General features: G+C 48.2%; 1 protein-coding gene across 1 annotated transcript in view; it reads right to left on the minus strand.

Moving 5' to 3' along the window:
• Nucleotides 1–1,938, minus strand: part of DCP2 (decapping mRNA 2) — a 38,955-nt gene extending 37,017 nt beyond the window's left edge. Inside the window, exon 1 of the mRNA XM_049776070.1 lies at nt 1,824–1,938. Within this exon, the coding sequence (XP_049632027.1) occupies nt 1,824–1,876 (53 nt within the window). The 5' untranslated portion in view covers nt 1,877–1,938. The remainder of the gene's footprint in view (nt 1–1,823) is intronic.
• Nucleotides 1,939–15,450: the final 13,512 nt, after the last annotated feature.

Raw genomic sequence — 15,450 nt, forward strand, 5'->3', positions numbered from 1 at the left:
CCTGCAGCGAATTCAGCTCATCTGTGGCTAGATCCCCCACAAACCGTATATAGACACACAAAAAAATTAAACTTCAAGTATTTCCAGTATCACCATAAAATTGTATAGGTCTGGGAGTCAGAGTGATAGTTCCCTTGTCCTGCATCAAACAACCCAGGTTTGATCCCTGTTATCCCATAGGGTTCCCCGAACCCAGTCAATACTAATTACTGAGTGCAGAGCCTGGAGTAAGCCCTGACCACCACTAAATGTGCCCAGCACCATCCACCACCACCTTTAAAAATGTTTGGGGCCGGAGAGATAGATGGAGGTAGGGCGTTTGCTTTGCATGCATAAGGACCGTGGTTCGAATCCTGGCATCCCGTAAGCTTCCCGGAGCATGCCAGGAGCGATTTCTGAGCGTAGAACCAGGAGTGCCCCATCCCAAGTGCTGCCGGGTGTGACCCGAAAACCAAAAAAATAAAGGGACAAGTTTATTTTATATCTTTACTATAGAGCAATTTTTTTAATACTACATAGACAAGCATCCTCCAATCCTTTCCAATTCTACTGCACCAATAGTAACCACTATTATGATAACTTTTCTATGTATACACATACAAAATATCAAAAAATTTATCTTAAGTATCAAATTACTAAATGTTACACAACACTGGATTTTGTACACCTTTAGAAACACAGTTTCTCTCAAGAATGCTAACTGCCTTAGGTATTTCTAAGGCTACATAGCAAACAAAATGTTGCATGCGAAACCATCTAAGAGTAACATTCTGTGTCTTATGGCACCAGGGGCGCAAAGGTTAGTAAACCGCAAGCCACATCTTCCAATTTTAAGCTCTTGTTCTAAGTTTAATAAATATCATAAAAATAGATTTTTCTATAAAGTCAATTTGCATTTTACAAGTTTTGCATTTCGAAAAAGCAAGACTATCTAAAATCTTACATTTCCAGAGTTTATCACTGACTACGACGTAAGCAAGATTAGCAAGAAAATGAAACTTCTGGAGTCAGAATGGGGTCCAAGAGGTACTGGCTCAAAACTGCGGGGTACGTTAGGCCCTGCACTTGATCTCTGGCACCCAGAGGTGCCCTGGAATAAAAACTAAGGGGAAAAAAGGTCAAAAGAATGCGCAAACCGAATACCTCCGAGATCAATTAGTAACAGACTTGGCGGGGGAAATGAAAAAGAAACAAGTGCCGAGATCCAATTCATTATTCAAGGGATATTTGTAAGAGCAAATTAATTTTTCCTGCGGCGTGGACTTAAGCCTTATCGTTTTAGGCCTTCAATTTCATTTTAAGTATACAGTTTTCTGGGTAAAAACTAGTCACAGCCTGGCAGACAGGAAGTCCAAAGGACCAAGACCCGGGCTTTGAAACCCGAGTCTCCGCAAAGCTCCACCGCCCGCACTCCAGCGCCTTCCCCTCGTCTCGCACACGGGAGCAAGGCCGCGGCGAGCGGCGAGCGGCGAGCGGCGAGCGGCGAGCGGCGAGCGGCTCGCCGGAGTCGCAGCTCCCGAAAGCGTCCCGGTCCCGGGAGAGGGCTCTCGGGGGTCCCGTGGGGCGCCGTGCCCGTCCCGGGGCGTCCCCCCAGGGCGTCCCCCGGCCCGGGACCCGCGAGGCGCTTGGGGCCGGGCGGGGGCTGCGTGCGGCGCCGGGTCCGCCGCGGGGTTCGGCGGGGCTCCCCAAACGACCCGGGCTGGAGGGGCGAGCCGTGCGGGCAGGCCCGGCGCAGGCTTCCCGCGGCCCCCAGCGGGCGGGGCCGACCCGGGTGCGCGGCCCAGGGAGCCTCCGTCCGGGCCGCCGCGCCGCTCGCTCGCTACCTGCACAGGTCGTCCAGGACGCTGCCCGGGACCTCGGGCCGCTTGGTCTCCATGGCGAGGCCCCGGCGCGGGAGCGGGGCATCCCGGCTCCGCGCCGCCCGGGACCGAGGCGACGGCGGGGCTCGGCGGACGGGCGGGCGAAAGGCGGGCGGCGGGCCGAGGCGGCGGGGGCGCGGCCCCGCGAGGACGGCGACAGCCGCGGCGACGCTCGGGCTCGGGCTCGGGCTCGGGCCCGGAGGCTGGCCGGTCGGAAAGGCGGACCGGGGCGGGGCGTCCGTGGTCCCGCCCCTGCCGCCGACAGGGCCAATGAGGCGCCGGGAGTCGGGCGCCCGCGCGCGCCAGCCAATGAGGTCTCGGCTTCTTGGCCGGCCGCCTCCAATCAGCCTCCGAGCGGCTGGCGAGTGGCCCCGAGACCCACTTCCCGCCGCGGACGGGGAAGGAGGCGCTGCGCGTGCGCGTCTGTCCCGGCGCGACCGGGAAGTGGGGAGGCGCGAGCGGGACGGGGACGCCCCGTACTCCGCACACCTCCGCAGCACACACCTGCCACGCACGCTGTCCACTCTCGCACACACTGCTGCATGGGGTACACCAAGTTCCATGCATACTGCGTGGACATCACACACACGACGCACACTGTACTCTACACGCCCTATCACCGCCTCGAGACTTCTCCGCCTCTCCACTCAAGACACTAACTGAGATGTTTCCGAGCAGACGAGCAGACGTTCAGCCTTAACCCAGCAAGCAAGGAATTAAATACTGTTCAGAAGCCAGGGAAGGGGGGTAGCGGTCTCCTTGTATTTAGACCAAGGCTATTCCTTTCTATGACCCCCATATTTTGGTGGGCCTATGCAAACAATATTTGCCACTCTAACACCGTTTTTACTGTGCCCTTTTGAATAACCCAAAAAAAAAAAACCTCTTAAACTTTTGATGTTAACTTAAACTAATATGTATGTGCATGAATATATGAAAAATACTATGCCTTCAAAGCTAAGGAGTCACATAAATCTCATGGCTTTAAGTGGCTTTGTGTACTGCTAAGAAATGTTATAATATCCTACAATCTGGGGACTTGTGCACAAAGTCATTGTACATGGGTTCTGCCTTATTTTTCTTAATGCTTTTTTTGACTGTATGTTCAATATTTAGGCATCAGCAAGGGGATTTCTTCTGAGAACTCTGTTTATGGGCAATTGTTCTTTCACTGTAACTTTACCTTGTCCTCTTTGCATCATTGTTCTCATAATTAAAAAAAATAAGAAATTTAAAAAAAAAAGCCAGAGAAAGGCCGGAGAGATAGCATGGACGTAACAGGGCGTTTGCCTGGCATGCAGAAGGACAGCGATTGGAATCCGGCATCCCATAGGGTCCCCCAGCCTGCCAGGAGCGGTTTCTGAGCCCTGAGCACCGCCAGGTGGGACCCAAAACCCGAAAAGAAAAAGAAAGAAGCCAGGGAAATAGTAGAAAGGGAAAGCACCCTGGATCAAACTCCAATTAGATAGCCACCCCCTCTTCCCCAACAGTCCATGGATGGAAGAAAGGGAGTGGGAGACTGCAGGGTCCAGAAGCCCCCCAGGGGGGCCCGGCCAGCAGGAATTAGCTGGGAAGGCTTCTCAGACGACCGCACTTCTATTTTGCTGAGTAGAAGCACAACCACACTGTAAAAAATCTGAGAGAGGTTAATAATAAAGACCCAAGGCAGCGTCTCACTGTTCAAGGGTGTCTTTATTGGCTACAGTTCCTTCTTAAATAGTGAAGGAGAAAAGGGGCAGTACAAAGGTGATGTCAATCATACTTTTGGCGCGAAGGCTCATAAGGAAGTGGGCAGTGGGCTAGGGGCTGGATGACCTTCAAGCTATGCTGAACGTGCTGTTTCAATGGAAACTTCTAGTGTCCTACTAGCTGCATTCCTAATTGCTTGACTATCAGGAAATGGTGCAATATGTGCTTGCCTAAGTGATCTTGAACAGACAATATAGCATATACTTATTGATAACAGCCTAAATTACTCCGGAATGTGGTCTTAAGGAATGGGGCCTAGTTTCTGATAACTGTACCAGGCAGTTTTTACTCTCCTCCGGGCTAAGAGCTAAATTATGTCCTGCAGCTGTACATTCTTTTCTCTTAGCTCAAAAATTTACAGCAAGACTGCATATTGCTTTTAGGTGAAAAGCTGGGCTATGGCAGAAAGAACAGCAAAATGTCCTCAAACAAGTCAGTTCCCAACATCTCCCCCTTTCTCTTCTAATAAAAGAAGGAAAGTCGTGAGCGGGTGGAAGAACCGTGTCTTAGGCATACAAGGTTTGACCAGGTCGGACACGGCCAAAGCCGCATTTAAAAGGTGGCTACAAACGCCGTGGGTGTGCGCAGAGATCCGAATTATGCGTTGTAGCCTTTTAGGGCCGTGCCCTAACTGGGACCTTGCTAATCCCGTCGTAGGTGTCTCCACAGCCGAGAGCACAAGTGCCGGAGCGAACTCCGTCTGTTAGCTATGCGCTCTATCTCCTGGAAACTTAGTGGCTGGAAAGGCGGCTTGGTGACTAAAGCCAAGTTTTCACAGGAGTCACGCGGGGTTAGACGCTGGTAGTTAACCTGAATAGAGGTTTTTGCCTTTTCATCTACCTGGTTATTAATAAAGGCAGTAATTTTGCGGAAAATCCATGGGCCAAGAGAAAAGAGCAGCATGAGGCTAATAAGAGGGCCCACAACGGTGGACAAGATTGTGTGGAACCAAGGGGAAGAGAAAAACCAATCCTGGTACCAACCTTGTTCTTCATCGAAATGTTTTTCAAAATCTTTTATACCATCACCAATATGTTGAACGCTATCTCTAACTAAACCTGTTTTGTCTTTAAAAATACAACATTGTTCCTTAAGGGCTACACAGACTCCCCCCTCTTTCATAAGGGCAAAATCTAAAGCACGACGATTTTGGAGAACAACATCAGCAAGGGAACTAATAGTATCTGTGAGAAATTGCAGACTAGTTTTGATTTCATTAATGTCTTGCTCTACTGCTTGAGTAAGAGTGCGGAAATTGGATTGAGAGGATACAAGAGAGTAGATACCAGTGCCAGCGCCAGTAGCGCCAACAGCAAGGAGAACTGCAAGTGTAACGGAGGTGAAGGGCTCATGGCGTCGTCGAGAGAGAGATTGAGAAGAATATGAATATGGTGAGGTGGCAGGAGAGGGAAAGGTATGTTCTGAGTGAATGGTGATTTTTGGAATGAGAATAACGAGGACACAGTAGTCATGTGAAAGGAGAAAAGAAGAACGAATGATAAAGGGAGTAAGGCCAGAAGCACAGGCAAAATAAGTACTATTGGGAGCTAACAGATAGGTTTTTGAGGAGGAAGAGTTGTAGATGTCAATAGTTTTGTTGCATACATCAAGTAATTGGCTAGGAAGCAAGGAGTCGTTAGGCTTAATGCAGAGGCCAGAGCCTACGACTTGACCGACTGTAAAGCCATGTTGAGGTTGTGTGTTCCAACGGAGGTCAGAGGGGTTGGAGGTAGAGGAAAGGTTGCCAAACACTGCAACACCTTCATAGAAGGGCGGTTGAGGAGAAAAACAAAGCCAACATCTTTCATAGGCAGGATCTGTAAGGGCAAGAGCAGAAGCATTCATAAGATTGAGAATAACTTGCGAGGAGGGAGAAGGACCGGAAGGCATAGTGAGTTGTCTGAGAGAAGGAGAGGCAGATGGAAGAGGAGAAGGAGGAGAAGGCATGTGTGATGGACCTGAATGAGGATGAAGAAAGGTGTTAGGACCAACGGCGAGGGGGTGAGAATTCGGCAACTGTTTAAGCAAACGGAGGGAAAAAAGAAGTCCAGGGTCGGTACGCCTAATGTAAAGTCTGAGTCCCCATTGTACGGTTTGAGTCCAGTGATGCTGACGTCCAGCAGCAGTAAATTCGATGATGAGGGGGTTACACCAACCACGGGTAGAGGAGGATGCATCACAGCTGGGAAGAGGATGAGTAAGTGGGGGGCGAGAGACGGTGATAAAGTCCCAGGAAGATGAAGGTTTCCAATAGGTAGTTCCAGTGGTCTCACAACCCCATGAAGCGCAGAAGTACTGGTTATGATCGCCACATTTATGGTCGATGGAACGGGGGCGATGATGTCCTGGGCAAACATAGAAGGTGGAGAAGTGATATCTTAAGTAGTTACGGCGAACAGCAGAATTGCAACCAGCGGTAGGGGGGGCATAGGAGTTATAGCTGTCAATAGCGCGGAGTTGAGGTAGATGAAAATTAGGGGTGCCCCAGTAAGAGCTGGCACCCATGGCTAGGGCACAAAAATCGACGTGCAGAACAGGCCAAGGAATGGAGGTGGAGAGGATGGAAGTTTGGTTAGCGACGTCGCCAGCCTCATTGATGATCTGCCAAGTGTAGTTGAAGACTTGGTAGCGTTTGTTATTCTGGGAGTGGCAGACAGATGGGAGCTGGAACAGCAACAGCAACAGGAGGGCACGCATTTTGGACGGTGGTGGATGAAATAACGATGTTAGCGGCGATAGGTTCTGGAAGAGAAGGAGGAAGGGGATTCTCAGGGCTGGGAGCCCTGGGCGCGTTATAATGTTTGACCAGCCGGTCTGGAAGCCAGCGGGTGTTGCCCGTGTCTATGTCATGGACACAAGCATGGCCTTTGCCCCAGATGAGGACGGGGTGTGGCCCTTTCCAGAGTCCAGTGTGAACATCTTTCCAGAGGACTGACTGGAAATCAGAGGCAGTGTTGGGATGCCAATATCGATCAGCCGCAGAGCGGTTTTGAAGATCGAGTGACAAAAAGTTAAGCACAAAGAGTGCATGGGCAAGCAGGAGACGGTGCCTGCCGTGGCGAGCATACAAGGTTTCACTCTCGCCAGAGAGCTTTATGAGCATGTTCTTTAAAGTTTGATTAGCTCTCTCCACAATGCCTTGACCCTGGGGGTTATAGGCTATTCCTGTCTTGTGCTGGATGCCAAACTTAGCACAAAAGTTTTGAAATTTTTGGCCAGTATACCCTGGGCCATTATCAGTTTTAAGAACTTTGGGCACTGCAAGCGTGGCAAAGCAGTGCAGCATGTGAGCAATAACATCAGCAGAAGATTCTCCAGTATGTAGGGAGGCACAAATAAACCCACTGAAGGTGTCAACAGTGACATGAATGTATTTAAGTTTGCCAAATGCCGGATAGTGTGTGACATCCATTTGCCAAAGTTCACCAGGCACAAGGCCGCGGGGATTAACTCCAACATGAGGTTCAGGAAGAAGAGAAAGACAGGATTTACAAGAGCGAACAATTTCACGAGCTTGTTCACGAGTGATAGCGTATTTAAGACGTAAGGTTTGAGCATTGAGATGATGGAGTTTATGGGCAAGAGTAGCTTGTTGCAGAGTGTCATGTGTAGGAGATGGAGGGATGGTGGAGAGAAAACAAATAGCTGAGGAGGTGGCACGGGTGGCTTCGTCTGCAAGGGCGTTGCCAAGCGTAAGGGGGCCAGGCAAACCCGAGTGTGCACGGATATGCGACACGTAAAAGGAATTGGTTCGTTGTAAAATGAGCTGTTGAATGTGGGAGAAGAGTGTGAAGGCAGGAGTAGAGGGTTTAATAAAGGGTACTGTTTCCAAAAGTGGCAAAGAGGAAGCAATGTAATGACTATCAGTGTATAAATTAAAGGCTTGAGGAACAGAGAGAAAGACCTGGTGAACGGCTTCCAATTCCACAAGCTGAGCAGAAGTGTGTGTGGTAGTGAGCGTACTGGTTGTTCCATCGACTGAAAATGAGGCAGTCCCGTTAGAGCTACCGTCTGTAAAGGCAAGAGAGGCAGAGGGAATGGGCTGATGTTTAGTGAGCCTAGGAAACACAACAGGATGTTTATTAAGGAAGTGCAACAGTTTGTCAGCTGGCATGTGTGTAGATAGGGTTCCTTGAAAGTATGTGAGAAAGAGGAGCCAGGCTTGATCCATGTTTGCTAGCCAGGCCAATTGATTGTGTGTGTATGGAAGAATAATTGTGTCAGGGTGTTTAGCGAAGAGTTTGAGGGATGTTTCACAGCCTTGATGTAAGAGCTGGAGGACAGAGGAAGTGTATGTAGAAAGAACTTTGGAAGGTGAGGAGGGAAGGTGAATCCAATAAAGGGGGGCGGACTGCCAGAGAACGGCGGTGGGTGTGAAAGCTGTGGAGCAAACAATGAGCTGAAGATCAATAGAAGGGTTATAGTAAGTGATAAGTTGGTTTTGGATGGCATGATTGACAGAATCAAGTGCGGCACGAGCTTCTGGAGTGAGAGAGCGTGGGCTGGAGGGGTTGGAATCTCCTTGGAGGATATCAAAAAGGGGTTTTAGATCGCCTGTGGTGAGTTTAAGGTAAGGGCGGAGCCAATTTATGTCACCAAGAAGGCGCTGGAAATCATTAAGTGTTTTAAGGTGGTGGGTGCGAATTTGCACCTTTTGAGTTTTTACTTGAGAGGGTAGTAATTCAAATCCAAGAAATAAGTGAGGTGGAGAGGTTTGAATTTTTTCTGCTGAAATTTTAAAACCTTTTGAGGATAGGAGAGAAATTAATTTAGTAGAGACTGAATGCAGGAGAGACTCATTAGGACATGCAAGAAGGATATCATCCATGTAGTGAAGGATATAAACTGAGGGATAAGAGTCACGAAAGGGATCAATAAATGAAGCAACAAATTTTTGACATAGTGTAGGGCTATTAGCCATTCCTTGGGGTAAGCTTTTCCAGTGAAAGCGTGGACAGGGACCAGCACAATTGGGAACTGGGAGAGAAAATGCAAAACGTTTACAATCTTCTGGGTGAAGGGGAATGGAAAAGAAACAGTCTTTGAGATCAATAATTATTTTGAAAGTATTAGAAGGGATGGCAGACGGCACTGGCAGGCCGGCCTGAGCGGCTCCCATGGGAATCATAGTTTTGTTGATGGCTCTAAGATCATGAAGGAGGCGCCATCTGCCGGATTTTTTGCGAATAACAAAGATGGGTGTATTCCAGGGGGAGGTGGAAGGTTCTATATGTCCAGCCTCAAGCTGTTCTTTTACAAGAGCTGAGGCGGCCTGGAGTTTTTCACCGGATAGAGGCCATTGGTTTATCCAAACAGGGGCATCAGAGCGCCAGGTAATTTTTTCTATAGGAGGCATAGGGGCGTTTTGGACTGATACAGTATAAACAGAACTGAAACCAAGACCTTGACGGCCAGGATTAGGGGAGGGCTGAATGGGTTTAGAAATGCCCTGCAATGTCTTTCTGAGGCCTTTAGAGGGTGTATACCCCTGTTTCATCATTTGAGCGAGAGCAGCAGGGTTTTTGCACTTTACAATATAGACACCCATTTGTTCCATAATGTCTCGGCCCCATAAATTAATGGGCAGGTCGGGAACTATGTACGGACGTACAAGTCCAGTGTCCCCGTCTTCGTCCTGCCAGACCAGCTTATTGGCGCTAATGAGGACTTGCTTGACTGTGCCCGCGATTCCAGAGACAGAATCAAAAGAGGCTGTGGTGGGCCAGTCTGGGGGCCAGTCAGTAGGAGAAAAGCAGGTGGTGTCTGCACCAGAATCAAGAAGACCCGTGAAGGGCTTGCCTCCAATAGTGATAACTAGAGGGGGCCTAATTTTACACATGGCTCGTACCCAGAAAATGTCTGAGGAGCCAGGATCCGAATTGCCACGGGCTTCCGGAAGAGAAGGCAGGTTGACGTTAAGGGGAAGTGGAAGGGCCTGCGCGATACGCTGCCCAGGTAGTACCTGAACTGGATAATAGGGGGCGACTGCAAGAAGTATAATTTCTCCAGTATAGTCATTATCCACAATGGAGGGCTGAATAATGAGGCCTTTAATAATAGTTGAAGCACGCCCAATGATCATAAAGAAGTGACCTGGTGGTGGAGGGCCAAAAATACCTGTGGGGATTTGATAAACGCCATGCTCAGGAGTCAATAAGTGGGGGGTGGAGGGACACAAGTCCAGTCCGACGCTCCCTGGGGTTGCCCTGACAAGGGAGGTTGCTGGGGTGGGAGCATATTGGGGGGCACCAGAGGTTGCTGTTGGCAAGGTGCCTGGTGCTGAGAAGGTGGCTGTTGTTGCTGGTAATAAGCCTGGGGGGCTGGAGTGGGCTGTGCCGGCTGACTGGGCTCCGAGGCCGGGACAAAACGTTGGAACTGACGACTTGGGGCCCGGAGCCGGCCCCCTCTGGAGTTTCCCTGAGCCGGAGAACGTTGATTAGGCTGCAGGGGATTGCCATGTATATCTTTAGTGGAACGGCACTCTGCAATCCAATGGCGGCCGCGGCGACAGCGCGGACAAAGTGGAGGACGGGGAGAGGTCGTGCCTGTCTGCATAATAGGGGCTTGGCGTTGAGGGCAGTTGTTGGCAAAATGGCCAGGCTGGCCGCAAGAGAAGCAAATGCGGCCTTTATTTTGTCCTTGAAAAGCAACTATGGCGCCAGCCACTTGGGTGGCAAAGGAATGGGCATTTTTGCAAAGAGAGATCATTTCCTCAAGGGATCGAGACGGCTTAGGGGATTTTAAAATTTGACGGCAGGCGGGACTGGCATTTTCAAAAGCAAGTTGCTTAACAAAAGGATTGGAGGTGTCTGTAATGCCAGTGGTTCGATCAATAGCTTCAAGAAGGCGAGAAATAAAGGCATGATAGGGTTCATTGTCAGCTTGTTGAATTCTAGCAAGAGGAAGAGTAGGGGCAGAGGAGGAGGGAATAGCTTTCCAGGCTTTGAGACCGGCTTGGGAGGTGAGGTTAAGCAATTGATACGAGAGGGGGCGCTGTTGTTGTATGGTGTCATAAGGCTTAGAGCCAGAAACTTGAAGGAACTCAAGCTCGTTATCATGAGTGAGCTCTCTGCAGTTGTTAATAAATTCAGCTTCCCAAAGAACAATATGTTCAGGTTTAAGGCAACGGCGAACAGTGATGCGCCATTCAATGGGAAAAAGATTACCACCATAGGAGAGACTATCTAAACAGGAGAGGGTATAGGGGGCTTGAACGCCATAGTCCAAAACAGCTCTGCGAAGCTCCTTAAGGGAGGTTTGATCGAGATCTCGAATTTCTATATTCTCGCGAAAAACTGAACCAGGGCCACGGTGGTGAGAGGGTGCAGGTGAGGTAGGGGGCGCTAAAGGTGCGTCATCTGCTGCCTCAAGGGCAGGGATGTTTTCGTTGTCTGCAGCCTCAGCTTCTCTCGCAGAGAAAGCCGGAGCTAAAGGACGGGAGGGAGTGCCTCGAGCAGCATCTGTGGTACGAGAGGAACGCTGCTCTGCAGCCTGTGAGCGGGTGACCATAGGATGAAAGGAAGCAGAAGAGGAAGCAGGGGAGGCCTGAGGAGGTTGTGGAGCAACCGACAGGGCAGGGACGCCCGAGGGAGGATGCAAGATTGCGGGGTATGCTAGGGTTCCATAAGGTTTTGCTGCTTGAAGCAGCTCAGCAAGGTCTCTTTTATGGATGGTAACATAATGTAAAGGAGTCTCACCCTCTGGAGAATTAGCATTGCGAGGCTGGGCGTCTTCTTCTTCCACATACGAATTGAGCTGACTGGAATCAACCGCTACAGAAGCTGTGTTCACAGCGGCTTGTGCCTCGCGATCACTCTGCGCCCTCTCAAGTGGGCGGGGATCAGCGGGCGGAGGGAGGGGTAGGTTAGAATGAAGAGGTAGAGGCTGCTGAGGTGAAGGCGGGGGAAGGTCCTCGCCATTAGGAATGAGAACAGGAAATGTAGCAGCGTGAGCAGGTTTTTGTTCACGAGATTGATGGAACTCGTTTGCGAGTTGTGAAATCATGGATGTAATAGTAATGAGATGAGAATCTAAAGCAGTAGGCTTAGGAGGATCAGGAAAGGCACATTTAGGAGGAGCAGGGCAGTCATAAGGAGGAGGAAGAGTTTGTGTGGCTTGTGTGATTAAGGAGCTGTGACAGGCAGAGGTCTGTGTTTCTGGGGAATTAGGTTCCTGAGGTGGAGCAGAAGCATGGACAGAAGTAAGGGAGGGATATAAATGAGAAGCATTAGAGAGATCTTTAAGAGCATTATTTACTTTGGAGACAAAGGTAGAAGAATCAGTGGTGGAGGAATCAGTGGTGGAGGGAGGACAAGGGGAAGGATTTTCAGAGGGAGAAGGGAGATGAGAGACAGAATTAGAACGAGAAGGAGTTCTGGAACACTCACGGGAGACTTGTTGTACATGAGTTTCAACGGCATGGATGATGTCTTTGGCGGTTCCGGCATTTTTAGTTACAATGATATCTCTTAACAGGCTCCAATATTGGAACATAATTTTTTCCTTCTGTGGTTCATCATGATTTACAAAATAATCACTCATTTCTTGTCCTATTTTGTCCCAAGTGGACGCAACAATTTCTGGACAGGAAATGACGAACCAAGGACATACATTATGAATGAACATAAGAAAATTACAAATATCTTTTTTGGTAACCTCTACATGTCTGGCTTTCAACTCAGACTGTATATCTGTAATGAATTTAAGTTCAATACTCAAAGAATTACCCATGGTAACGTATCCTATGGGTGAAACCCCAAAAGCCAATCAGGGGCGGCGATCAGAACGACTGAAAAAACTGCAGTTTAAATATTTGATTAAGGCTAACTCGTTTCAACGCTTACCCTGATGAGGTAATTTCCGCGATTTACGAAGGAGCTCCGGACACGCCGACCTGTAGTCGTTCGGAGTGTGGCGGTGATCTTCGAGCCCAGCGTTGGGCGCCAAAATGCAGGGTCCAGAAGCCCCCCAGGGGGGCCCGGCCAGCAGGAATTAGCTGGGAAGGCTTCTCAGACGACCGCACTTCTATTTTGCTGAGTAGAAGCACAACCACACTGTAAAAAATCTGAGAGAGGTTAATAATAAAGACCCAAGGCAGCGTCTCACTGTTCAAGGGTGTCTTTATTGGCTACAGTTCCTTCTTAAATAGTGAAGGAGAAAAGGGGCAGTACAAAGGTGATGTCAATCATACTTTTGGCGCGAAGGCTCATAAGGAAGTGGGCAGTGGGCTAGGGGCTGGATGACCTTCAAGCTATGCTGAACGTGCTGTTTCAATGGAAACTTCTAGTGTCCTACTAGCTGCATTCCTAATTGCTTGACTATCAGGAAATGGTGCAATATGTGCTTGCCTAAGTGATCTTGAACAGACAATATAGCATATACTTATTGATAACAGCCTAAATTACTCCGGAATGTGGTCTTAAGGAATGGGGCCTAGTTTCTGATAACTGTACCAGGCAGTTTTTACTCTCCTCCGGGCTAAGAGCTAAATTATGTCCTGCAGCTGTACATTCTTTTCTCTTAGCTCAAAAATTTACAGCAAGACTGCATATTGCTTTTAGGTGAAAAGCTGGGCTATGGCAGAAAGAACAGCAAAATGTCCTCAAACAAGTCAGTTCCCAACAGGAGACAGAAAGAAAGTTGCTTAAACCTAAATCAAGAATCTTCATTGAACCTCCATGAACAGCCTACTTCTCGTCTTGTCTAACAGAATCTGACCTGTTTGAGTCATTGAAGAAACTTGACCCATTTCTTCCTCACCTTCCTGAGTCCAGACCCAGACAGGCCTGTGTTATTGACAGCTTCGTCTGCTCTTCCTTTTGATTTCCCTTGCCCACTTTAACATTAGGATTAGGTCCTTATTATTATTCCGCCTAGTCAGAACCTCTGCCTTCTTTGTTTTTAGTGGGAGTTTGTTGTTGTTGTTGTTGTTTTGGGTTTTTTCACTTGTTTGTTTTTAGCCATATCCACAGTTGTCAGAGTTTATTCCTACTTCTGCACTCAGGAATCACTCATGGTAGGGCTTGGAGAACCACACAGGATGTCAAGGATCAAACACCGGTCTGCTGCATGCAAAGCAAGCACGTTAACTACTGTACTATCTCTTCAGCTACCAATGTCTCCTTCTGTGATCTTTGAAACTGCCTTCATTTTCTTTGGTTCAGATATGAATTTTTCTCCATTGTTTCTTCTCCATTTCTGGTAGCTTCCATAGTTCAGTGCTTCCCCTCATCCCATCCCTTCATTTTTTGTTTCTGTTGCTGCTTTGACTAGGGGTTCTCACTTAATAGAGGTATTTTCCAAGAGTTGCATCTCTAAAAAGGGATTCCAGTTAAGACCTGCCTGAGGTTTTATTGCTCAGATAGTGCCTTAGTATCCCTCCCACACACACACAGTTTCCCACTTCAAGTTCAAGTCTGGTTTTTCAAGTTCTAAGTTTTTTCCCAGCACCAATATTCAGTTAGTTATGTGGCTCCTAGTTAAAGAAATTGTGCTCTAAATTCACAATAATAGTGTTACCAGGATAATTTCCCAGTAATGATTTTTGTTCTGGAAGTGAAAATTTATTATGTTCAAACTGGGCTCTGAACATCAATTTTATTTCTCTCCAAGCCAAGGGATAATCAAAAAGGAGAAGACTGCTGGAGCAGTGGCGGAAGCGGCAGGGTGTTGTTCTTGCAACGCACTAACCTAGGACAGACTGGCTTCCATCTGTTCCCCCAAGCCAGGAATGATTTCTGAGCGCATAGCCAGGTGTGACCCAAAAACCAAACAGCTTTAGACCTGGGAAGACTTTGGCTTTAGCCAAGGAAACTACATGAACTGGTTGTTCTTTCCTCGCTACCTCAAGAGATCTCTTGCACTTTCCTATCTTGAGCAGGGGTAGAGAAGGAGGACAAATACCAAATAAGCTCATATTTGATGTATAAAGAAATAAGAGAATAAAAATTAGTCAATGAGAGCAAACTGAGAGTTGCCTTACAGAACTGTGTTTGCTAAAGTGGCAGCAGGTGAGGGGACTTAGAGATAGTGAGGGGGATGCTGATACTGATGGGGGTGGGGGAATGTATAGCAACATTGTGTGCCTGAGACTTGATTGCCAACAGTTCTGTAAATCATAGCACCTACTTTGTGTGTGTGTGTGTGTGTGTGTGTGTGTGTGTGTGTGTGTGTGTGGTTTTTGGGTCACACCCAGCAGCACTCGGGTTACTCCTGGCTCTATACTCAGAAATCTCCCCTGGCAGGCACAGGGGACCATGTGGGATGCCGGGATTTGAACCACCGTCCTTCTACATGAAAGGCAAACGCCTTACCTCCATGCTATCTCTCCGGCCCCAGAACCTACATTTTTAAGGGATAAAAGAAATAAATGTTATTGTATGGGGGCCATACCTAGCAGTGTGGGGTGAGGAGATGATGCATGACAGGGGTTGATCCTAGGACATGGCACATTTATGATATGTGCTCTTTCATTAAGGAAAAAATTTGAGTTATTATTGTCTCTTGGCATGTTCCGATTTGAGATAAAAGGCAAATTGACAAAAATCAATCAATCAGTCAGTCAATAAAAGGAGGGTTATTCCTTAACTGGGGATGACAGCAGCAGCGTTGTGACAGCAGAAGTGGCTAAAGCAATAATTCCTGTTATAAAGTGCCCCTGCCACTGATTCTTGACAAATGACAAGAGAACTCAAAATATATTAACAATTATAATGTGAATAATATACTATGGGTATATTAAACTATTAATTCCTGCAAAACAATAGGCATGTTAAATGCTTTTGAGTCCCACAGACAGTAGTAGAGAAACAAGCAGGCAATGGAGGTTTTCCTACCAACTGCT

The sequence above is a fragment of the Suncus etruscus genome, chromosome 6 (assembly GCF_024139225.1).
Source record: "Suncus etruscus isolate mSunEtr1 chromosome 6, mSunEtr1.pri.cur, whole genome shotgun sequence".
NCBI lineage: Eukaryota > Metazoa > Chordata > Mammalia > Eulipotyphla > Soricidae > Suncus > Suncus etruscus.